The 25,414-nt window shown below is 43.0% G+C and overlaps 1 protein-coding gene across 1 annotated transcript; it reads left to right on the forward strand.

Annotated features, from left to right (window-relative positions):
* tulp4a (TUB like protein 4a) lies at positions 1 to 24,604 on the forward strand. Its single transcript, XM_070925953.1, is given in 17 exon segments — positions 1 to 443; positions 11,292 to 11,420; positions 12,545 to 12,706; positions 13,235 to 13,415; positions 16,802 to 16,939; positions 17,140 to 17,306; positions 18,014 to 18,238; positions 18,508 to 18,742; positions 19,760 to 19,904; positions 20,391 to 20,535; positions 20,635 to 20,728; positions 20,864 to 21,373; positions 21,947 to 22,116; positions 22,148 to 22,171; positions 22,174 to 22,771; positions 22,847 to 24,372; positions 24,488 to 24,604. Coding segments are annotated over 17 exon segments (4,818 nt in total). The 5' UTR covers positions 1 to 191.
* Positions 24,605 to 25,414: the final 810 nt, after the last annotated feature.

A 25,414-nucleotide genomic window follows, 5' to 3' on the forward strand; every position in this document is an offset into this window, starting at 1 on the left:
TCAGTATTGCAAATCATCGAGATAGCCGAGGGAAAGCGCGAGTACTATGCACCGTTGTCTCGCATCCGACACCGAACCTGTAACCTCAGCGGAGGAGAGGCGCTCATAACGGTACCGACCCCTCCGAAGAACCCCCGGCCTCCCTCTAGGTATTCTTGTTTTATCCACGGGAGGTGCAGAGAGCTGCAGGGATGTTCGCCGCCGTGGAGCATGGCCCGGTCCTCTGCAGCGACTCCAACATCCTGTGCCTATCCTGGAAGGGCCGGGTGCCCAAGAGCGAGAAGGAGAAGCCGGTGTGCAGGAAGCGCTACTACGAGGAGGGCTGGCTCGCTACCGGGAACGGTCGAGGAGTTGTCGGGGTCACGTTCACGTCCAGCCACTGCAGACGGGACCGGCCCACCCCGCAGAGAGTAAACTTCAACCTCAGAGGACACAATAGCGAGGTAAGTGAAAATGCATTTTAGATCATTCCTGCCCAAGTAAAAAAATGATATTTCTGTTGAAAAGGACAAATCTGAGTAAAAATTATTGTAAAAGTTGCAATATGGCATCAAAAGTATTTATTTTGATATGATTATAACCCACCATCCATTTCAGTGATACTCTCGAGAGTGGCACTACTAATGATTAATAACAATATTTTGTTTACAAGAAACCTTTTTTTTTTTTTTAATTCCAAATAACTAAATTGAATACTTTCCCAAATGTGCATAACTGTAGGCTACTCTGTTCGAAAGTAGTTTTAATTAAGCAAAAGCAGAATTTCTTACATTTATTATATTAAAGATATAAAACGGTGCATTAAAAAGCTTCTCAATAATACAGTGGTAGATCACTTGTTATTAGTTACTTTACACATCTACCCCTCTCCTAATTGAAAATGTCCTCTAAGCTATAAAGAAACAACTCTACCTTTATTCTTATGATGATAGATTATTGATCCCATTGATCCCCTTTAAACAGGCTGGGATGCAGGGGAATGCAAATTACTGCAAATTATTATCTTTTTGGTAGCACTCTGGGCTCACAAAAATCTAATTGAAGAGTACAGCCTTAGCAGTTTTCCAGTCACCCTTTTTCTTCTGCCATCTGCAGGGTCAGGTTCAGAACAGTGTCCTTGAAGCTATTATCTTCAATTATCTTGTCTAGCACAAAGATGTTTCACTTTAGTTGAAGGGTGTCGGACCCTGTGCCATTGCAGGCTGAGAGTTTTGAGGCAGGTGATTACACTGGTTGAACTAGAACAGAGGAGGAGTAATCTGTGAAATAAACGTTTGTAGTGTTTGGTTGGAAGCAAGACTTGCATACTCTGTGGCTCATCGTTTGACACCCCTGCATTAGATCTCACTGCTGCTCCTAGTAAAAACATTTCCGTGCTCCACTCCCTGGCATTGCTCTTATCTCTCACCATGGTTATACCCACCAAAGTTTCCCGTCACTAGTGCACTAGAGGCCATTTATTTTGTTATTGGTATGATCAGCTGGGTAATGTCGGGGTCTATTGCCCACCATGTATATGAATATTTCCGTCAATATGTAGCAGTGCTGGCACAAGTGGAGATTGCACACAGGTTGCGTTTTCTCTTTCAGTGGGTGTAGCTGTTGGTCAGATGGAGCAAGGTGCTGTGTCAGCATTCCATAAGGCAGCTGAGGGAGAGTGGATGAATCCCTACAGAGAGTGACTGAAGCGCAGCAGAAATGTCATTTAACACTGCCCACTTGAATCTGGTCCAAGTACTGAAATTTCCCTTTTGTTGTTTTTGGTGCATGCTGTGTGGAGGAGGTTAAACCTACAAAACTCAAATTTACCCTCTCTTTTTATGTGAATTTGACTTTATATTTAAGGTGATTTAAAAGTCATTTTGACACATACGTTTTGTTTTGTTTGTTTGGTGTTTGCATTTCTGGATCCCCATTACGTGTTGCAGATGCAACAGCTGTCCTTCTGTTGAGTCAAACATTTCTTAATAGCTCATATGTTTTATAAAGATGTAATATGTTATATCTTTATAATTTGGTTGCCATTCAACTATGAGTCCATCAAAATTAAAACACATTGCACAGCTCCTCTCCAGTATACCATGCTTTATTCACCAAATGCTTTTGACTATTTTGTCGTCGTCGCCACCACCGCCGCCGCCGCCACCACCACCATCAATGTTTGGTGAATAAAGCATGGTGTCCTGGAGGAGAGATGTTTTCATTTTGACTGACTTGCATTGAAGCTCACACTGGTGGCTCACAATTTCACCATAGAGCTTTGTCTCTCATTTTACTGTTTAGATAAATAGTGTAATTATTATTATGTTTTTGCATCTATCAAGATGCTCTACACATCCATCAAAGACTTCCCCACTGCCCTCTGACCTCATTCCACCACCAGAAATGAAAGTAGTAATGTCCTCTCCACTTCCACCCCTAGATTTGATATAAAGCAAGAAATAAATGCTTTGGGAAATGCAAAATCCATCACTCGTCCACCCTATGCATAATTTGGGGTTTCTGACAGTGGTGGAAATCACACCACCTAATGAATTCTGTCAAGTTATGACAGATCTGTTCAGTCACTTGTGTAATTTTCCATCCCAGTTCTGTTGAGGAGAATGCGGTTTGCAGTATAAAGTCCTACACCAACGAAAATTACCCCCAAGACCTTGATGTATAGTCTCCAGTCCTATACAGGTATTAAAATATGTTTCAGAACAGGCAAAAACTCTCCTCAAGCCATCATTATTTCATTTTTAAAAGTTATGTTTGAAAGAGCTATATCAATACAACCTTTCCTTGTCTTCAAAAGCTGCACGCTCGGCAGTAAAAGCAGTCACGTCCTCTGACAGTCCTGTCTTTTAAATGACAGCACTGTCATTGAACACTTGTCGTCATCGGTGATGAGTGTCCTTTCACAAAAATTAGCCCAAGTCATGTTATGAATGAGCACACACAAAAAATGCAACATGAACTCATCCTGTAGGGGTCCAGTCTTGCCAAGATCAATACTCTTGCCAGCATCCTTAAGTTTGGCCATTATTCCTGTTGATGTATAGACCAGAGTGTCCTGTGATCATTCTAATGTAAGCGAGCGTCTGAATTGATGTGTCTTTTGGACTTGGCCCAATATGGGCAATGTAGTAAAGTAAAGGGCGGATCTTAAGCTGTTAGACATCTGTTAAGAAGAGGGCAGATGGGTAGAGGACTGTATTCCTGTAGAGTGTTGCACTGCCTCTGTCTGGATAAGGGGTTTTATTTACACTTGAGTCCACCCATGATAAAGACTGGAACTCATGGCACTACAATATACTTTGGATAAAAGCATCTCTAGCACCTACTTTGAAGGCTCTCATGATCTCCTTCAGATAATGAAAAGGTTTTGCAGGTCCAAGGCCAGTAGTACATCTCTGATGAAGGTTTGTCCTCCTCCTCTGTGTCTAATTCCCCTTCAGCCAGGGCGAGAGATAATTACAAGGTAACAGCTTCAAAGGGAGCAAGGTGTATGTGTGTGGTGCCATGCTCCTTTTGTTCTGTCTCCCACAACCATCTTTTCACAGTGGGTGTCAGGAGCATACTACTCTGTATTCTGTGCTGTGTGTTTTTCGTGGAGCTTGGCTGCTTGCAGAAATGCTCAGATCCATAAACATATTGTGAAATCAGCATACTATTGTTATCATATTCCATATCTATAGCTGACATTTTTATCTGTCTTTGTGTGCATGCTTAAAATTAAGCTTTAATTAATTATATTGCTTTATTATTGTTATTATTATTATTATTATTATGATGGATGCCTATTAGATTTTTTTATTGTTAATTGGTGTGTGGTTTAAGTGCCCTTAAAATCAAAAATTGGTCTGAAATATTGGTCTTATCTAAGGCTGCAACTAACGATTATTTTCATTTATCAATGAAGGATTCATTATTCAATGATTGCTTAATCGTTGAGTGTTTCAAATGTCAAAATGCTCCTCAAATAACTTTATTGTCCGACCAGCAGTCCACAACCCACAGATATTCAGTTTACAATGATGTAAAACAGAGAAAAACAACATTTTTGGCAGTTTTTGCTTGAAAAATTGAGTAAATAAGTAAATCGTTTTCTGTTAATCAACTATCATTTCAGCACCAGTCTTTTATTCTTTTGTTTTAATTAGCAGGACCTAACGTGACAACTTTGTTGATTTCTGTTTCAACTGATTTAAGGTGATTGATCATTGGGTTGATGGGATTGAGGATCTCTTTTGTTCTGAAAGAGAGCTTTTTCACACCTTGGCTGTTACACACAGCGACTTTGTATCACAACACAGAATAACAGTTGAAGTCTATTTGCCTGAGTAACCGTTCTTTCTAGACTAAAAATAAATCAACCAGCCAAATAAAAAATAGTAGTATTGAAAGAAAATTTGGCCTCGATTGTCCTGATACTATTTTAATATCGTTATCCAAACAGAGCTGCTGACCTTTAGCAGCAGGTGTGTCAGTTGCACCACACTTAGATAAAATTGAAAATAGATGAAAGCAAGAAGTTTTGTGTCTTTTTATGTCACTATACTTCTGATGCTACAGAGTAATCCCTCTGGGATATGCATCAGAATAGATCAACACCTCTTTCGACAATCAGGTGCTTTTTTTTCCATTACAATGCACTCAGATGCTGAACAGACTGAGCAGCTAGTCACTAGGAGTCCATTCATTCTCCTTGAGAGCTGAACATTCGAGACAGGCTTGACAATGGCTGTCAGCATGTTGACAAGTAAATGTTGGCCGCAGCACAGGTTTTGGGCAAATTGTCTGTCAGAATCCCATCAACTGATAGCTTTGCTGCTTACAATAGAATCATACATATATGCTTTACTATGTGAGGGAAGTGCTTTTATTTCCAGTGAAAATATCTACTCCTCTGGTACTATTCCATTGTAGATTCAGTGTGACGCAGTCAGGTTGCAGCGTATGTTTCTTTTATTCAGTTTTTAAAGAAAAAAAAACTGAATATATAGGTGTTAATTGTGAATATTAAAAGTGAGTAAACATTACACAAAAGTAAAATGAAAAGTAAATAATCTTTTTTTACAATTTTTAATATTTTGTTGTACATACATGTACGTACATCCCTCTGCATTGTGATCCTGTCATACGCTTCCTCATTTCTGCAACATCTTCGGCCCGTAGGTGTGTGTTTTTGCTACAGTAAGTAGTCGCTGCTTGCAGTCAGTAAGCACAGTGCGGCTCCTATTTCTTGAGCATGGACACTGTGAGAGAAAGTAGAACATTAAGTGACAATCTCAAGGGGGGTGTTTTCACTTTGGTTGCTAAAAATATGCATCCTGATAAAGTTCTCAGCGCACTGTCATTGTGTTTATGAATTGTTGTGACTGAAACCTCTTTTTAGCGATGGATGAGAAGTTTGGCGTGACTGCTGAAACAGTTAATAGACACCTCACTACCATTCCCATGAGTTTTATGGATAAGGATCATTGCCCAAAGGCAAGTCCCACCTGTTTGTTTTCCCTTCGAGGCCTGATCCAGGTTCTTTGCTCAGGCAAAAAGGGACAAATGTCTAAGGCCCTAATCCAACAGAGACAGGTGACCCCAGGGCACCAGCTCTTGTTTACCACTTCACCACGTTGGTTGAACTCAAAGTGCAGCTTCTTTGGGCTTCTGTGGCCTACATGCTCATTGGCACACTGATTTGAGCCTGATTAGATGTTCCTTGCCTTAGTACAGTGATAATGCTTAGTACCAATTTATTTGACACTTAACTAGAGAATAGAGGACACGTACATTTTAAGGTTTCTTTACCGAAGTTTCAGTTGTGTAAAGGTGCAAAGGTTTTAGCAGTCTGTCAAAAGCACTCAAGAGTTGTGATATGGTTTTGTTGTGCCTCTTGTTTCAGGCTGTTGTAATGTCCTCTGAAAATTACGGGGTCTGTTCACTCTTCTACTGATGCTGCTGATCACGATAGATCAGAGGGAATTAATCACTCTTTTAGATGAACCTCTCCACTATTTTTCTCTCTCTCCCATTTCCACTTATGCTGTGTGACGTCTTTATGCCTTAAAAGTTGTACTCTGGCAAAGCCTCATAAATAAATCAGTTTGTATCTCTGGTAGAGGGTCTGTGCAAGAACCAGCACTGATCTGAGACCTGCACAGCCCTTTTTAAATGGGCAGTGAGGAGAAAGAGGATACAGGATGACTTCTGTGGTGCAGTGCAACTAACTTGTCTGTTCAGACTTAATGGTGACCATAATAATGGATTGCACGACAGGCAGAATGCACCATCATTTTTCCTGCAATACAAGCTGAGGAAAGTTGGAGTAAAGTCATCACTTTTAATGGGCTGTGCTGCATTTCTGCCTCAGAGGTTTCCTCAGTGTCAATCACCTCAGCTCCCATTACCACCTGTGTCCAGACACTTATCTGTTTTCCTGGTCTCAGTAGTTCCTTGCTTTACACCTCAGCTCTCCATCCTCCACTTCCTTCTGCCATGATCTCGTCCCCTGTGCTGGTCACTACCCTGCCTTCACACGGCCTCCTCTGCTCTCTGCTTATCTGACCTCTTGACATTAGAAGTCCTGTTCAGGATTGAAGAGTACCCATTCACTGCATTAAAATGGTCTCACCAAATGTGCTTAGTGGAGATGGCTTTGGTGTGCTAATCCATCCTCGGAGAGGACATGTTACACAACACCCAGGTACCCTGCTTCTTCAGACTCAATTGTACTTGTCTGCTTGCTAGAAATTTCCCAAGAGGGACAGCCTGGCCTATAAGTGCAGGTCTTTTAGCTATGAGCAATATTTGTAGTCGGGGATCAGAAAGACATATCTGCACACTTGGGTTCTGAGTTGTGCTGTTTGTAGGATAAAAGCTCCTCATTTCGTCTTCACAGCAAATGGCCGTAAAGACAAAAAATGGAAAATTTAAGCACCAGACTGCTCTTATGTATGTCTTTTTGTACTGTGTATACTACTTTATGTTTGCTGTTTATGTTTCAGAGAGGTTCACACATACAGACTTGTCAGTTTGATTCAGCTCAACCCATTGCATTGACATTTTGATAGATTAATACAGTCCATAAACACATCTAAGGAATGTCAAAAACTATTAATTACATGTGTTACATTACAAGTTATTGGTTAAGTTGTCTTGTGATGCTACAGATTTATTTTTGCCTGTCATGATTTCTTCCCACAATGTCCTATTGCATTATGACTTGGGTGCAGCCTGGAAATTTTTATAAATGCGGTATAAAGAGCCAATTCAGTGTCACTAATATCCTTGCGGCATTATTCAGTCAGTACCACATCAGCCATGTACTCAAAAACCGTGCAAAACCCGCACTGTAGGGAGAAAATATGACCATCTGGTCATACATTAAATAATGAATAACAACATTATCAAAAACAAACTGTTTTACAAGCATTTAACTGCACAGACATGTCAGTGTGTCCACCTTGCCAACACCCAGAGTACACAATTTGCCGCTTGCAGCTACTTTCCTCGAGTTTTGTCTCACACCCAGTAATAACCAATGTAAATGCTATTATCAGATATTGGTATTGATTAAGGTTTTATTACAGGCTTGCTCTGCTCCTAAACATTTCAGACCCTACTTCCCCTGAAGGTCCCATCCCATTGCCCTTTCGGTCACACTGAAAATCACTCCGGCCCTACTTTGCCCATTCTGGCTTCCTTGCTTTTGTAACAGCACAGCGCAGCGCTTTTATTTAATTGAGTTTTGCGTCAAATTTAATATCATGTCAGACCCAGAATCAGAGGAGAGGGTATAGGGGGGGTTGTGGAGGGAAAGGGGAAAGTCTCTCCTTCTCGCTTGCTCATACTGTATCTGATTTTATTGTTGGCCAGGTGGTCTTGGCTTTCCAATGATTCTTCACTGGTTTACTGTTTTACCAGGCCAGTCTGTTTATTCGTAACCTTGCAAAAAAGAAAGTCCTTGGTGCCAGGGACCAGTGTTGCCATGGACCCATGTGCTCACGACTGCACCACTGTGACACTGCACTGTCACAGTGTCCTCTCACTTCTGCTGACTCCAATGCAACCCAAAGCTGTCCCTTGATTTGATTTGGTCTTCTCAGTTAAGTTGCTAGGGTCAGCCCAGCTCAGAGTCTCCAAGTCCCAGCAAGAGGCCAGGGCCGCAGTGACAACAGCAAGGCACTGCAGGAGTGAAGATGGTGCCAACTTCCCAAGCACAAGTTGTCAATGGCCATGCACTGGCCAAAGGGCAGAATTAAAGGGATCGGAAACATGTTGTCTCTTTTTCTCTTACTAGGAATTGGTTGGTATTGGATAAGACAAGCTCCAAAACATGTGGCTTTAGGCTTTTTCAGTCATGCTGCAGTCCTCCTACAACTCTGTCTACTTTTTAAAATGTAAAGTTGTTATATATTTCATTCTAATGAACGTTTGAATGGATCTTTGGTCATGTGAGCTCTAATCACCTACTATGAAGTGATTCAGTTTTGTCAGTACTTTTCTCTGACCATGCAGTATGCGATAATGAAGATTTTTCAATTTTTGTATGTGTTTGCAAATGTGCACATGCCACTTCTGCCGGTGATCCCTCTGGCCCCTCACTGTCCTGTGGCTTCCCACTCTTATCCTGTCTGTCTCCATGTGACGTCTGATCTCCCAGATCGCTGCGTCACAGTGAGGTGCTCAGCTGTCCGCCTTGTGGGATGCCTGACCAGCTCACACTAATCTCCACGCTGAGCTAAATTTACACATGCATGGATTATTCTCACCTCTATGAGGCTGCAGATAAGTGAGCACACATGCAAGATACAGCATGTGTAAACCCCATGCTATTTTCTTCTCTTTTTTTTGTTTTTCTTTTGTCCCTTCTTTGTTATTTTGTTAAGTGTATGAATGATGTTATGCAAACTGGAGCTCCTCATGTCTACACTGGCTAGAGCTGAATTAGGTTGTATAATACCATCCGGAAAATCCATTTTGCTCACCAGAGGTTGCAGACAGTGCACGAGTGGAATAACAACACAGATTTGTATTCCCCCCCAATGAGATCCTTGAGCATGGAAATTTGTTATCTTTGACAATACTATTGCCGAAGCTTGTCAGCTTTGCGCCCAGTGAGCACTGCTGCATCAGGTGACTGCTATAGCTGAATGATAGATGGCAGGCTGTTTCTTAATGGTCTGTGAATATGGTCAACTCAGTCAGAATGACATAGAGACCTTAGCTACAGACCTGCAAGAGGCCAGGTCTCATTGTGTCCTCCTTCCTGTGGCTTGCCAGCTGCGACACACCTATAGAGCAACATTAGGATTTATACCACTGGGTGTGGGAGTGAAAACACGGTAAATCTGGCTCACAGGACACCTTATTGCTGAGGGCGCAGAGCCAGGAGAGCTATCAATCCTACTGTACACTCATTACGCTGGAGGGCTGCACATGGTGTATTCATATAAACATGTTTGTGCGAGACAGATCACTGTAAGTTCACCTAGGAGAACCCCGTCGGTACACCCTTTAACAATACACAAGACTGACAAATAGGGAATAAATTTGATTGGTAACTGGAGTTACCTCAGCATTGCTGCTTTATTTGCATAGAAACATCTACAGATTTTTGTTTACCCCTGTTTGGACTTAAAGCATTAAAAATTGCCTGGTATACTTACAAAAGCGACCTGCCTGAACAAAATCTACCATGGGTGTCTTCCACCATGTATTGGTGATTATTAAACTAACTCCAGTTTGCTGTGTCGTGCTGCTCAGAGTTTTTACTGCGAAGCAAAAGCCTAATGTTATATTTAATTAAAAAATAAATTATTTTTTTCTGACATTAGCAGAGGCTCTCTTTATTTCAGGTGGGGGGGGGGGGCGTAAACTCAAAATAATAAACAATAATAAATAATTCATGAACAATATAATTGCCTTTTCTATAAATCTGCAATAACAGTTCTTAATTGAGATGGATGTAACCAATCAAGTGGCACTGGCACAAGAAGATGTAGAGTATACAGCTGGAGCAGAATGATTGTTTACTTTGGTTTTCCGTAACTTTTATTAACTTTCCCTTCTAATATGAAATAGTTTGAACACACAGTTAAAGACACTTGTTCCACTGGACTGTGGATAGATTGGACTGTGTGGTTGTTGCTGGGGGGGTGGGGGGTGAGGAGGAGATGGAGTTGTTTGGGGAAAAAGAGCAAGACTGGCTGGCTTATCCAACTCTCAGCCACTGATCTGTTGGACTTGCACTCAGAGAGCGTAAGCCCCGCTAAAACCAGCCCTGTGTTGTGTGTTTGAGCGTGTACAGCACACGTGCTTCGCTCAGCGAGAGCAGAGCTGCTCCCTGCTTAGGATTATTCCTCTGGGAATAGGCTGAGTCACGCTACAGAAGACCAGACACATAGAGACAGAGGAGGGGGGCTGGATGGAGATTGTAATGGGTGCCTTTTTAAGATGGGTGACACTGACAAAGGTAGAGGTTATGAACAGTTTGATCTGTACTGCTCTCTGCCAGTGATCAACACCTTCCTCCTCTGCAACTCATGTATTCACTGACAAATACAGAAACCCATGCGTCAGTCACTGGTGTTAGGCTGTACAGTTTACTGTATGTCTGATCTTTAAACCACAGTAAAGTATTTTCTGTGGGAACATTCAAGCATCAGTGCATTCAGGGTCCCTTCACTTGTCCTTCTTCTCTTTTCTCTTACTGTCACTTTCTCTTTTATATTAGATTTCCCTTTAAGTCAGACATTCAGATTTGGATGAAATAATGCTCTCCATAAAATGAAAATAGAAACATAACCTGTGCATTGAAACATATAAAACATCAGCTATCCATTGTTTACAGTATCAAGTTACAAACAAGGAGAGAAGTGTGGTATGGTTAGACAACACTCTGATAAGAGATGGAATAATTGAATCTCATTGTCTGTAATATTCAGGATATTGGCAGCTCCTTTGCGACTCTATCAAAATGAGGTTAACCCACTTTGTGATGTATTTTCATCTGGTTTAATGCTAAATTTAGCTCATTGTAATGTGGGAACTGGATTTTACTTTATGCATTTTAGGCATTTCAGCTGACGCTCCAATTTAGAGCGACTTGCACTGAGCGTGCAGGCAAGAGTTCAGCATCTTGATCAAGGGCACTCTGACAAGGCACTGTGTTGTTGATCATCTCATATTATCTGTTGTAGTTAAGGGGGCAAAGTGGAAGGCCACTGCTAAATTCTACACACAACACAATCTGGAATTGGTTCATTTGCTGTTCTCCCCTTTCATTTCTTTTTCTGTGTGTGTTTAAGGTGGTCTTGGTGCGGTGGAATGAGCCCTTCCAGAAACTGGCCACCTGTGATACAGATGGAGGGATCTTTGTTTGGATCCAGTATGAGGGCCGCTGGTCCGTGGAGCTGGTCAATGACCGTGGAGCGCAGGTAAAATACATTACACAGAAATTGATACATTAAAAATACATTTTAACATAGACTTGGTGTGATGTACTTTACATTGACACAGAATATGGAAGGCACGCACAGAAATAACAATAGTATTCACGAAAATATAATGGAGTACATATAAATAGCTAGTAGGAGCACTATATAGAACAGTAATGGGAGCAAAACAAGCATCAAATATTTAAACAAAGTAGTTTATTTACAAGTATGTCTATGTCAATCACTTTAACCTGTATGCAGAGTTAAGATAACACTTTATTGTTGTACATTCCCACCATATTGTGACTGACTAAGCCATTTGCCTCCAACATTTCCCAACTGGAAAAAAACTCTGATATTACATGTGCTGATTTAAATAATAACTGCCAAGCAAACATACGATGGGTAGGCCTGATCCATCAATCACTGTCATCTGCTGAGCTGAGTCTGACACATCCTAACAGCATGTTATCTTTTGTGATCAATTTGCTTAGTAGATGACAGTATAAACAAGGGCCCCTTTCTTTAGATATATGGCGTATACAGTTTAAAATACTGCCTCTGCTTTTTTTCCCTTGGAGGTTAAGGTTTCATTCAAGTACAAGTGACATTTACAGAGGCAGTCATTTCTGTTAAGGGAGACCCTTTCACTGTTAACAGTCTGCATGTATTTTGATTCACTTTATTCTGTGGTATTCTGACTTCTGACTATTCTGGTACTGGTCACTGTTAATACTGGGATGAAACTAGGAATTTCAAAGCAAAGTGACAAATGTAAAATCGCCTCGCTAGTGGCTCCTAGAGGCTGTGCTCCTTTACATCTCAAGATGTTTTGAAATGACCTCATCTTTGCCATCATTAGAACCCTGCTACTGAGTGTACAAGGGAACCTAAAACACTTACGGCAGCCACTAATGATTAGTTAAATTAGATGAATTATTGTTTCTATAAAATGCCAGGAAATTGTGGAAAAATGGCCGTTATAAATCCCAAGAGTTAAAATGAACATCAGATTCTGCTGATAGTGTACCCAACAGTGTAGATGTACACAAAGGTGGATTTTTCTGATACCTACTAGCTGTGGTTTTTCATAATCCTTAACTAATGTATCTGGTGCCCTATAGGTGAGTGACTTCACCTGGTCCCACGATGGCACCCAGGCTCTCATCTCCTACCGTGATGGCTTTGTCCTGGTGGGATCAGTCAGCGGGCAGAGACACTGGTCCTCCGAAATCAACTTGGAAAGCCAGATTACCTGTGGTATCTGGACCCCTGATGACCAGCAGGTAACACACACACACATCCCACAGAATTGCGATGGGTACGATGTTTCCGCCTAGTACTATGCCAGCCTTTGAATGCTAATAGATGTAGAAGTTTTAGGTTTTCATTTGCCACTTTTAGTGTGTGGACTTGTCATTCAGAAAGCAGAGACAGGCCCTGAGGGGAGATCATCTGTGAGTGACAGCAAGCATCCTCTGTCTTGAATGTGTTGTGGGTTTGTTAGGCAATGTTTTTGCTTTCATGCTGTTAAATTGTCAGGTCAGGTTGGACATCATAAAACTTTCAGTCTGCATACATGTCTCTGGCCTTTGTTCATCGCCTTCATCCCATTTATGTCTATTTCTCCAAGTTGTTTTCCTTTTTGATATGCATTTCTCTCGGCTTTCTTTGCTCTCTGTCCATCACCTATCTCTAAGTCTGCCTCCCTTTCCTTCTTCGCTCTTCTGTGTTTGTGTCAAAGTTAAATTTCTATTATTTTTTTTCCTCTTTCTTCTTCTCCTCCCTAATAACCCTTGACTATTTCTCTCTAGGTGCTGTTTGGAACTGCAGATGGACAGGTGATAGTGATGGACTGCCATGGGCGCATGCTGGCCCACATTCTGCTGCATGAGTCGGATGGCATCGTCAGCATGTCCTGGAATTATCCCAGTTTCCTGGTGGAGGACAGCAGTGAGAGCGACACAGACTCTGACGACTACTCTCCACCAAAAGGTAAGCTGCTCAGGGTTTGAATTTAATTTTTTGTGGCTTCTTCATACACACTACAGAAAAATGCAACTGAAACATGTCCAGTGTAGACATGATGAGTATAATCTGATGTAGAATTGGAGGGCAATATAGGTTTACCTAGTAAGGAGTTGTGCCTATAGGGAGCATAGTGCAGAGGTATAGTAGTCCAGCTGTTTTATATAGAGGTACCGCCGCAGAGAAGAAAGCAGATGTGGTGCCATCTGTGAGCTTCAATTCCTCCCCCCTTTTCCCTCCATCTTTTACTGCTCCAACAATTCTTCCTCATGCTTCTTAGTCCAAGGGGAAGGGGAAAGATTTCCAACTGGGGGCACAAGTTATGTCTGGTGGTGGGTGTATAGGTGTGCCCTATATTATCATTAGTATCGTCAGTCCCCCTGGTATTCTCATGAATATTTTAGACCCGGGAACAGGTGTACAGGTGGACATAAAATGTGCCTGGGTCCTCTGACAAGTCGTTATTTAATAGACAGATCGTATTATCTATGAATGAGATAGAGAGAAATAATGATTTCTAAATCAACAAATCATGAAAAACAATGTATCAGACCACAAAAACATGTTCAGCTGTGTGCTCCTGACCTACAAATAGAGCCAGCTATTAACACTTTTGGCTGTCTTTGACATGTTTAAATGTCTATCTTGAGATCCCTGCTTTGCCCTGTTTAGTAGTGCATGGGGTAGTATACTCCAAATAAAATCACTTTTGGTATGTTCTTGAATAAGGCATCAAATACTTGTATACTCACTGCAGCCTCAGGTTTATCCGCTTAATAAAGGCTATGGCAGATCAAAGATATTGTAAATAATAGTATAAGCAGTCACACCCAAGTTTCTAAAAAAAATAATAAAAAAGAAATCCTAAAATTTACTCTAGTGACGTGAAACAATGACATTACATTTTTGACAAGCTACATGCAGTAGTGCAGTAATAATGGCAAGTTGTCTTAGCCAAACTGTGCACACTGTGGCAGTCTAAACTATAAGTGTTACTTTCTTGTCATGTCATTATTTTCTGTGAAAACACAATTTTATTTTGTTTGGGGTATAATGTTGTTGTTGAAGTGTAAAACGTATTAATTGAAGCTTATAGTTAGAAGGATAAGTTGTTTGTGATGCTGATCTTGCAGGCAGCCATTTAATGAAGCTTCAGAAGTGGGAAGGTGACTATTCAAGTATTTTCCACTTCTCTGCCAGGTGTTAAGACGGGGAGGGACAGATGCATTAAAACAAAAGAGTGTGACCAAATGGAAGATGATGGGGGGGTGGGGGGGCATAGTGAAAAAGAGCTCTTCTGACATTGTGCCGACGTTGCCACTGGACCTCCTGTTTGCTCTTAATGGTGCAGTAGTTGTTGTCATAACAGCAGCAGCTGTCACAGTGTAAGGCTGTGCGTCACTGGACTCTTCATGTGCAGCACACTCAAGTGGACAATCACAGCCTCTAACTAAAAAACCCTGAAAAGGAAGTCTATTGTCTTGTATGAAGATGCAATAAGCATCTCTTTGAAATGTAGAAAAACAATGCTGGCCGTTTGTGCAGAAGTGGAACACCTCAGTGGGGTAAAAAATCCTTTCTTTCTTTTCAATGGTGCTTTCTTTAACCAAATCCCCTAGGACTCCCCTAGTATAAGTTTACCTGCAATGTCAAGGATACAGCCCTGGTACTTTAGTGTTATGCCTCCGTTGACTGCGTGCTATAATTAGCATTAGGGCCTTTGTCCACAGCAGCCATCATTTCCAGAGTCTATAGCTTGCAGACAAAAATGGAAAAAACAGTTGCAAGATAAACACTCCCCACTTGTAGATTCCCCTCCAGCTAACTTATATTTTTAAATTTTGTTAATCCTATAATGATGCAAGCCATGTCAGCTTTTCTAGAATTTGCTTCCTGTGCTGACAGCCTACAGATATATACAATAGTAGTAATTAAGACCAGTCAACAGTGAGCCTGAGGGCGTATCTGGTGAGTTCACTGTCCAATGTCAATAGATAGATGGTCAGTGTGTATCTAGTGCACTTGGACGTGAGCAGTCACACAATGGAAGAGTTGTATGTGGTTAGCTTTCCCCACCCTCCTGCTGCTCTCACTGTGTACACCAGCCCATGTAACAAGCTCACTTTTATTGGTTCCTGTTTTGTCTTTTTGCCTCCTTTTCTCTTGAGCTTAATTAGTCCCAGTTGCTAAGGCTGTATTGGTGAGGGTCTGTCCTCCTCCTGCTGTGCTATTTTTTTCCCCTCCCTTTGCCGTGGGCCAAGTGGTTAAGCTGAAAAGTGCTTGCCTTAGCTGGAACACTGATTATTCTCTAACTCACTAATTAAAACGGTCAATAGTAATTGATTGGCCCCGATAGAAATTATCTCTCAAGTCGACAACCTACCAACTGAGATGCCAGGCTGCCTCTTCCTCCGCCTACCAGATCTCTTTCATGATATATGATGATGACCCATTATCACCGCACAGCACAACACACTGCTTTTACAGCAGCATTATATATCTGATTTAATATAATGACCATTGTAAACTTATTACTATTCGAAGTAGTAATGGTTTTGGGCTGAAAGTCAAAAAGCAGAGGTGGATATTTCATTTGTGTCTGTATTTGGGTCATCGCAGAACTATGTGAAAGGACATACTCAAGGATGTTTTAAGGGAAAACGTATGGGTGGTTGTCTGAAGGTGTTTTATTTATAGCAGTTTGACTGAGAATGACACTTGTTTGCAGCTACAAATGCAGCAGTGAGATGTGCTGAGTGTGTGTTAGTGCAATTGTGTATTCTTGTGAATAGGACACAGTGGAAACTCACTGAAAATGAATTACAGCTGCCAAGGATGTGGAACTGTCCTTGCCTCTCTCATAACAGCCCCTAACTACCTCTACAGTAAACACAGACAACCTTACAAATAAGCACACACACAGTATTTTATGGCCCACTCTGGAAATGCATATTAATTATCTCATCCTCTGTAGGTTGTCATTATGATACCTCATTTATGGTCGAACCATTATTTTCATTGCTGATTAATCTGCAGATTATTTTCTCAAAAATCGTTTGGTCTGTAAAATGTCAGGATGCCCATCCCGATTTTCTAAAGCCTAAAGTGATGCCATCAAATTGCTTTGTCCAACCAACACTCCAAAACCTAAAGATATTTATTTTACAATCACATAAGACAAAGAAAAGGATCAAACCCTCACAACTTAGAAGCTGGAACTAGGGCATTTTTTTGGCAATTCTTTTGCTTGAAAAAATAATCAATTATCAAAATAATTGCCAAATCATTTTCTCTGGATTAGTCAATTAATCGTCTCTCACCTCATTGTGTTGCTCTCACACTGCCTGTCTAAGATGTTTGTGTTGTCCTTTGTTTCTTCTCAGTGCACAGCCAGAAACCACTGCTGACAGTCAGCTTCACCTCTGGAGACATCAGCCTGATGAACAACTACGATGACCTCTCTCCCACCCTCATCCGCACGGGTCTGAAAGGTGAGTGTCTTCTCATTAATGCATGCCCAAGTGTTCCAGCAACTTTGTCTCTTTCTTTAATTGTTTCTCTTGCTCACTTGTTTATACCTATTTACAAAATATGTCTCAAGGAATTTAGTTTTCTACCTTTTCAAAACTGGCTGCATATGTTAATGTGCATAACATTATGGTTACTTTTTCTCCTGTGACTTGTGTTGTAGATGTGGTGGTCCACTGGTGCTCACAGGGGGACCTCCTTGCAGTGGCCGGGATGGAGAGGACCCTCCTCTCCCCCGACCCCTCCTGTCCTCCCCCCACCAGGAACGCCATTGTCAAGTTCTACAACGTTCGGGGTGAACACATCTACACACTGGACACACCAGCACAGGTGATCAACTTTAACAGGGCCATACCTGGCTAACTAGTAATCTGAGTCACAGTACTCGGATTACTTATTTGTGGTTTTGTGGCGGAGTCTTACCTAACTCATGTAATGTATAATGTAATTATAGTTTGTGTCCTGAACCTTGCTCTTCATGTATTTTATTTCCCTTCCTCAATGATTGGACTACACCTCAATATAAATTTGAAGACCTAAGACGTCACTAGCTGGAGAAAGTCCTGCCAAGTGGCTGTGATCCAAAGAAAAATACTTTAATTAACCTATTTATAACTTAACGTAAAGTAAGCGAAGTTACCAATATAAGATGTTGTTTAACGTTAGAAACTTTTCTGCTTTCTAGCATCTTTTTATTTAAACTTGATTTCACATTGGGACAGTTTGGTAAACTCAAGCAATTTCCACACATACAAAATCAAATTGTCTTTGAAATAGCCATCAGTTGATGTTGCACCCTCTGACATTCAAGATGTTGCACCATGTGTCAAACTTTCCAAGAAGATTGCAAGTATATGAATTATTTGAAGGTATGCCTGCAATATTTAAGGAGGAATTTGATCACCGTCAGAAACCTTAACATTCACTCATCTTTCATGCTGGACATTAACCTTTTGAAAGGATGTAGTGCTGTATGCAGTAAATGTGACAAAACAATCTTATCCTCTCTCCAATGTATCTTCTCCATCGCCCTGCAGCGCCCCATCACTACGCTGTGCTGGGGTCACCGGGACTCTCGTCTGTTCTTGGCATGTGGCCCAGCGCTCTACGTCGTGCGAGTGGAGCACCGCGTTGCCAGCCTGCAGCTACTCTGCCAGCAGGGCATCGCCACAGCAGTGAAGGAGGAGAAAGATGTTGCCAAGCTCACCATGCCTTCCCGCCTCTGTTCTTACGTCACTACTGCTTTCGTCCCCACCATCAAGGTAACACAGAACAGGAGGGTGCTAGGTCCATTAAAACCATAAAAATAAATGCGAAACACTTCCTGGAAATTTACCTGATGTATGCATACTAGTGCTGTCATAGATGTCCCCTTCTGAGACAGCAAGTCATGATTTTACTGAGATTAGTCCAGGCAAAGTGTATCTTGGCATAACAAACTTTACTAGCAATACACTTAAATAAAAGGTTGTTATGGCAGCAGTGACATGAGCTTTTGAACTACACTACAACCCCATGTTTTCTCTTTCAGCCCCCTATCCCAGATCCCAACAACATGCGTGATTTTGTGAGCTACCCAACAGCTGGAAACGAGCGTCTGCACTGTACCATGAAGCGTACAGAGGATAACCCCGAGGTGGGGGGGCCCTGCTACACTCTGTACCTGGAGTACCTCGGAGGTCTCGTGCCTATCCTCAAAGGCAGACGAATAAGTAAACTGCGTCCAGAATTTGTCATTATGGACCCCAAGACAGATGGGAAAACAGGTAAAACTGAGCTTCCTTCATATTGGCAACTTAACAGAACACAATAACCTAACAAAACCAATTTATCAACTAACATGTCCTTGTTCAATGAGCTGTTACTGCTTTCTGTGTAACTGACCTGGATATGGATGGCTGTGCAAGAAACACAATGTATTCTTTGTTTTTGATAATAATATGACTGTTTTAATCATAACATACATATGTTTTACTGTCTGTAAAGATTCAAATAGAACTGCTAAATGTATTCCTCCCAGACATATTTGCCTGCTCCAGTACTTTTCCAGTTATTTGAGCTTCTTGAGTTGGCACTTGGAGAGTAAGTATGTTTTAGTCACATAGGGCAGACTGGGCCCATGTTAATTATAAGCTGCTTAATGGGGGCTCTGATGGCCCCTGGGTTCCTCATAAATCAACCCGCACCCTCCCCACGCAGTGATAAATGAAGCCAGCCATGAAATGGTTCCAGCCCATCCACACTTAATGTCCATCAAATAAATTAGCTTGACCTAAACTGGAGCAGCAGTGGTTCACAGGCTCCATATGAATGATGAAAAAGAAAAGAATTGAAACCACTGAAACAGTGGTTCAGACAGAATGGGTCTAAATGTTTATCTGTAGAAATGGTGGAACATTACTGCTTCCATCATGTTTCGCAAAACGGATGAAGGTTCCTACCTCCAGGTTGTTAAAGTATATTTCCTGCAATGCCAACTTTATTGTAATAATTGACAAAGACTGTCATCTCATATTCCTCCCTGATTTAGTTCACAACGTTATACCATTTTTTTGTCAGCGTACCCTTTGAAACGGCAAGATAATTAACATTTTAGCTAGAATCAAATGATGTTATATTATTTTTTAACATCAAGAGGATTGCTGCATCATTATAAATAAGAGAACAAATAATGCCACATGTTAGATGTATTTAGTAAAGTTTATCCTGAGAACTGCACATTTATGATCTGTTCACTCAATATTGACTCCATTCTTTCCATCCATCTTATTTTCTCTCCTCAGATGAGATATATGGCAACAGTCTGATATCTGCCATGATTGACAGCTGTAACTGCTCAGACTCCAGTGACATTGAGCTGAGTGATGACTGGGTTGGCAAGAAATCTCCAAAGATATCCAGGGGTAGCAAATCCCCCAAACTGCCCAGGTAACCAGACACCTGACCTGTGTGTACTGCAGCATGCTGTCTTTAACTAATATTTCCTGTTTTGCCTGTTTGACACTTGGTTCTTTGGCCCATCATCAGTCAACGGTCCATGTGAAATGGGCAAGAGGTTGTTTGGGTCTCTCTGCACAATATTAAATAAGCCAAGGTGATTTAAGGATGCGTTCCGATTGGATTGCTTTTACGCCATCCTCCAACAGCATGAGAACATAAGAATTAACCTTTGAATAAATGTGTATTGTTTTGATTCATATTTCTGCCAAATACACTGCAATTGTACCTTTAGCGTTGAATTTCGTAATAAGTGTGGCATCCCAGCAGTTATTGAAATCTTAACCTTCCTTCCTGTATTATAACCCTTTACAGAAATGTCAGATTCTGTTGAATTTTTTGGTTCATTGCATGCCTAAACCTTTTTTTAATTTACTACCTTCTCTGTAGAGACTTAGTTTGTCCCTTTACCAACAGGATCAACATTGATCCCAGAAAATCGCCCAAACTGTCCCGTGCTACACAAGAGATCTCCAGGTCACCACGGTTACCTATACGGAAACCCTCGATTGGGTCACCCAGTCTAACACGGAGGGAATTTCCTCTAGATGACATCACTCAGGTAAAAGTCTAATCATTTGAGCCAAATTCATTATTATTCAGATGTTCTTTTTATGTTATTATAGAAAATAATGTGATTCTCTTTGTTCCTGTCTTGCAGCAAAATTACCTTGCTCAGGTCACATCCAATATTTGGGGAACAAAGTTCAAGATTGTGGGGCTGGCCACATTCTTGCCAACCAATCTTGGTGCAGGTAACCAATCAACGACTTTTCCATTTACATTTAATGATTAATGAATAAATAAGTAATAGTTATTTTAAATAGTCCCATTTCTCAATTGCCTTTATTTTTATTTTTCTTATTCTTACCCTGTCCCTCTCCCCTCAGTCATCTATAAGACCAGCCTCCTCCATCTGCAGCCCAGACAGATGACTATCTACCTGCCAGAGGTGCGTAAGATCTCCATGGACTACATCAATCTGCCTGTCTTCAGCCCCAACGTCTTCAGTGAAGATGAAGATGATCTGCCTGTCACGGGCCCTGCTGGCGGCGCCGACGACAACCCGCCCTGCACTGTCAACATCCCTATTGCCCCCATCCATAGTCCCGCCCAGGCCATGTCCCCCGCCCAAAGCATTGGTCTGGTCCAGTCACTCCTAGCCAATCAAAATGTTCAGCTGGATGTCCTAACGAACCCCACAGTAAACCCTGCTGGGGCTGCTGCCGGTGGGTCAGACCAAAGCCAGGACACCATCCTGACAGCCCAGTACACAGTTCCCACCAGGTACTCAAGTCCTGGTCAGGTCATCTTTGGGGGATTAGAAATGGGTCGCCTAATGGTGGGACCTCCACCTTCTCATCATCCTTCACAACAACAGCAGCAACAACAACAACCAAGTCACCATCAACAACTGCAGCACCACCAACACCAACAACAACAACAGCACCACCACCAACAACAACAACAACAACAACAACAACAAATTCAGCACCACCAACAACTTCAACAGCAACACCAACTCCAACAGCAGCAACAGCAACTCCAACAACAGCAGATGCTCCAGCACCAACACTTACAGCAGCAGCTACAGCAGCAGCAGCAGCTACAGCAGCAGCAGCAGCTTCAGCAACAGCACATTCAGCAGCAGCTCCAACACATACAACAGCAGCAGCATCAACATCAGCTCCAGCAACACATACAACAACAGCAACAACTACAACAGCAGCATCAACAAATTCAGCAGCACCTGCAGCAACAGCAACAAATTCATCATCAACAGCAATCACAGCAGCAGCATCAGATGCAACAACAGCAGCACCACCATCAACTTCAGCAGCAGCTCCAAATTCAAATTCCTGTTCCCTCTATGTCATCAGGGCAGCCTTCAGGTGCAGCAGTGCACCAGCTCCAGTCAGGGGCGCTGCAGATACAGATCCCTCATCCACCTGCTGATTTAGTAGTTGAGAGAGCAGTGGGAGGTGAACACGAGCACCTACTGAAAATTAAAACCACTCGGTCAACTCCACAGCTGGCTGAAGGTGATACCGTGGTGTTCAGTGCCCCTCTAGAGCTCAGTAAGATGAACCCCCCTCCCCCCTACCCCGGGACAGTGGCCGCTGCTGTGGCTGCTGCAGCAGCTGCTGCGGCCTCAGCATCAGCCTTGACTGCAGCCTCCAGCGCTGCGTCCGGAACAGGAGGGGGCACCGGTGGGACTCCTCCACCTGGAGATGGTTGTCTGAAGAAGGGAGAGTTTCCACTTTATCCCTCAACTCAGCAACAAGCGCAGTACCCCACACCACTGGGATATGAGAGGATAACGACATTTGACAGCAGTGGGAATGTGGAGGAAGTATGTCGTCCTCGAACACGCCTTGTCTGCAATCAGAATGTCTACACACTCCAGGGACCTGGCAGCTCTGCCACTCTCAGGGTCACCTCCTCATCATCCTCTTCCTCAGCTGACAAGAAGATCCAGCTTCCCTACACCTCTGCCACTCTCAACAGGCTCACTGCACCTCGCTATTCCATACCCAGCGGAGATCCACCCCCGTACCCTGACCCAGCCAATCAGAATAGTGCTGTTGGCAGGAACCCAGGACAGAGGCTTGACAGCAGTCTGATCCATGCCACTCTCAGGAGGAACAGCCGAGAGGCCGCTCTCAAAGTTTCCCAGATGCTGGAACCGCCCAGACCACTGCCTCCTAAGGCTAAAAACAGTAGTGCACTAGCTGCGTCGTTCCAGCAGAGGGTGCCAACAGCCTTATACACCTGCAGTCAGTGTAGCAGTGGATCCAGTATTGGAAGCACTGCCCCAGGGAGTGCTAATGGAATAGCAGGAGGAACTATAATTAGACAGGATTTCCCCCCAGGGAATGGGGCACCACACAGCACAGTTATTGTTCACTCCAACAGCACTACTCCTCTGGCCTCTCAGTCCTCTTACAACCTGCTGAGCGCTCTCGAAGGATCTGGGACTGCAACAGGAGGAGGAGGTAACAGAGACAGAGCTGATTATGTTAATTCAGCATTTACTGAGGATGAAACACTGAACCAGTCACTGAGGCATCTGGCGCTAGGAGGAAATGATGCATCAGGGCTGGTTGTCAAACGCCCACCTCCTTATCAGTGGGATCCAGCTGCCACAGAGGAAGTGTGGGTTCCTCAGGAACGGACAGCTACGCTGAATCCCACTGGCCCCCCTGGACCCCACAAACCACCCCCACTTATTCTAAGCCCAGCTCAGCACTTGGATGTGTCCAGACTGCCTTTTGTCCTTTCTCCAAAGTCCCCCACCAGCCCCAGTGCTGCATCATTTCAAGCTGCTGCAGCAGCTGCAGGCTACCAAATCTCTCTTCAATACCCTCCAACAACTGCCTATTCTGGAGCCCCTCTCCAGCCCATCCCAGGGTCACCACGCCCATGCTCCTCCCCAAAGGAGATGGTGGCACCTGTGCCGTTCTCACAGCAGGATGCAACTCTAGTCTTACCACCGGGTTACCCTGCAAACCTGGCAAACCTAGCAAACCTAGCCTGTTGCCCTCTCCCACCCATGTATCCAGGAGGAAGTGCTTGTGCCGGACTTCCCATTCCCCCCATTTCCCTTCACACTCCTTGGGGTACCTATAACTCTTGCCCGCCTCTGCCCAGTCCTGCAGTGCCACTACCACCCAAAGCCTCCCAAATGGCAGTAGACAAAAATGTTCTCTCTCCTCCTCCTCCTCCTCCGCCACCACCTCCGCCACCACCAACAGAGCTGCAAAGCCATGGAGGATTACAAGAGGCCATGGCAGAGGCTGGGGAAGGTTTTCAGGAGGTGCTCTCCTTGACAGAGAGTCCTGTGCCACAGCGGTCTGAAAAGTTCATCAAGAAGAACCGTAAGCGGGCGGATGGACGCGCTGAGGAGGCTAATGTACCACCGTTGGCTGAAGGGAGCAAGTCAAAAAAGGAGGGCAGGGCTTTGGGTGATTTCAACTCACTCATCTCCAGTCCGCGGCTGGGAGGAAGGGACAAGAAGAAGCTGAAGGGACAGAAAGAGCAGCAGTTGAAGGCCAAGAAGCTGAGTAAGGCCACTGCCAATAGTGAGTTCCAAGACAGTTCAGAAAGTGAACCAGAGCTGTTCATCAGTGGGGATGAGCTGCTCAATCAGTGCCAGAGTGGTAAGAAGGGCTGGAAGAGTAAGAGGAACCTGAGGGCTGCCAGTGAACTGGACGAGATCAAGTGTCGAAAGGCCAATGAGAAGGAGGACCGGGGGCTGGGCAGCCAGGGGTTTGTGTATGTCATGGCCAATAAGCAGCCACTGTGGAATGAAGCCACGCAGGTCTACCAGCTGGACTTTGGTGGGCGCGTTACACAGGAGTCTGCCAAGAACTTTCAAATTGAACTGGAGGGCAGACAGGTAAGAAAACTATTGAAGTATTACTGATTTGAAATACAGTGTGCACAAGGACATGATGTTAATGTTACTACCTTTGCCTGCAGTTTGTATTATCTTTGCTTGTTTTTCTACACAGGTGATGCAGTTTGGCAGGATTGATGGTAATGCCTACATCCTGGATTTCCAGTATCCCTTCTCTGCTGTGCAGGCCTTTGCAGTGGCTTTAGCCAATGTTACTCAACGCCTCAAATGAGATGTCCCCTCCCTGTTTACCCTGAGTTATATCTGGGATTTAAATGCAATCTGTTGAAAGGGCACAGTTGTTTCATTTGAGATTAATAAACTTTGATTTTGGAGCAAAGACTAAAATCAGCCCTGGTCATAGAGAGAGATACAATCACGCTGCACTACACAATGCTGCCACTAGAGTTGGTGCAATAAGCATTGGCTGCATTTGCCAAGGATGCCCTCAGATTTGCTCCGTTTGACAGTGGCACCTTGCAATGCATGTAGGGCCAAAGAGCTGAGCTTTGGTAATCATCATGCAAATAAATGCTGCTTTAGCTAGAAGAAGCTTATAGACATGATAACCGATCGGTTAACTGAGAGAGGAATCGTCGAGGTGCAGTTTTCAAAAGACGCAGCAGTAATACTTGAAAACCACACTCTGGAGATCAAAGTTGTTTTTTCCCAGAGCGCACAGGTACTACTGGGCACTGAAATCCATTGCTGTACAAAACTTAAGTGAAACAGTTACCACTTTATTATACTGCTTTTGCTTTTAGGATTTTATTAAATGATTAAACATGGTGGAGGGTAGGAGGGTCTTTTTGTTTTTGCTCTCTGCCATTCCTTTTGTTACTATCTCAATCGATCTTGGCTGGAATTGAGGCTTAGATTTATGCATCATTTAGGAGCACTACTAAGAGTTCACACGTTTCACCATTGTGAAAGGTGTGTCACTGTTAAAAACGTGGGAATGTCGAGGAGTAAATATAGATGAGGTGAACTGCTTTTCCACATGGTTTCCTGGGACTCTGAAGGAAGAAGAAATGTTACATGG

The sequence above is a fragment of the Enoplosus armatus genome, chromosome 19 (genome assembly GCF_043641665.1).
Source record: "Enoplosus armatus isolate fEnoArm2 chromosome 19, fEnoArm2.hap1, whole genome shotgun sequence".
In the NCBI taxonomy this organism is placed as follows: Eukaryota; Metazoa; Chordata; class Actinopteri; order Centrarchiformes; family Enoplosidae; genus Enoplosus; species Enoplosus armatus.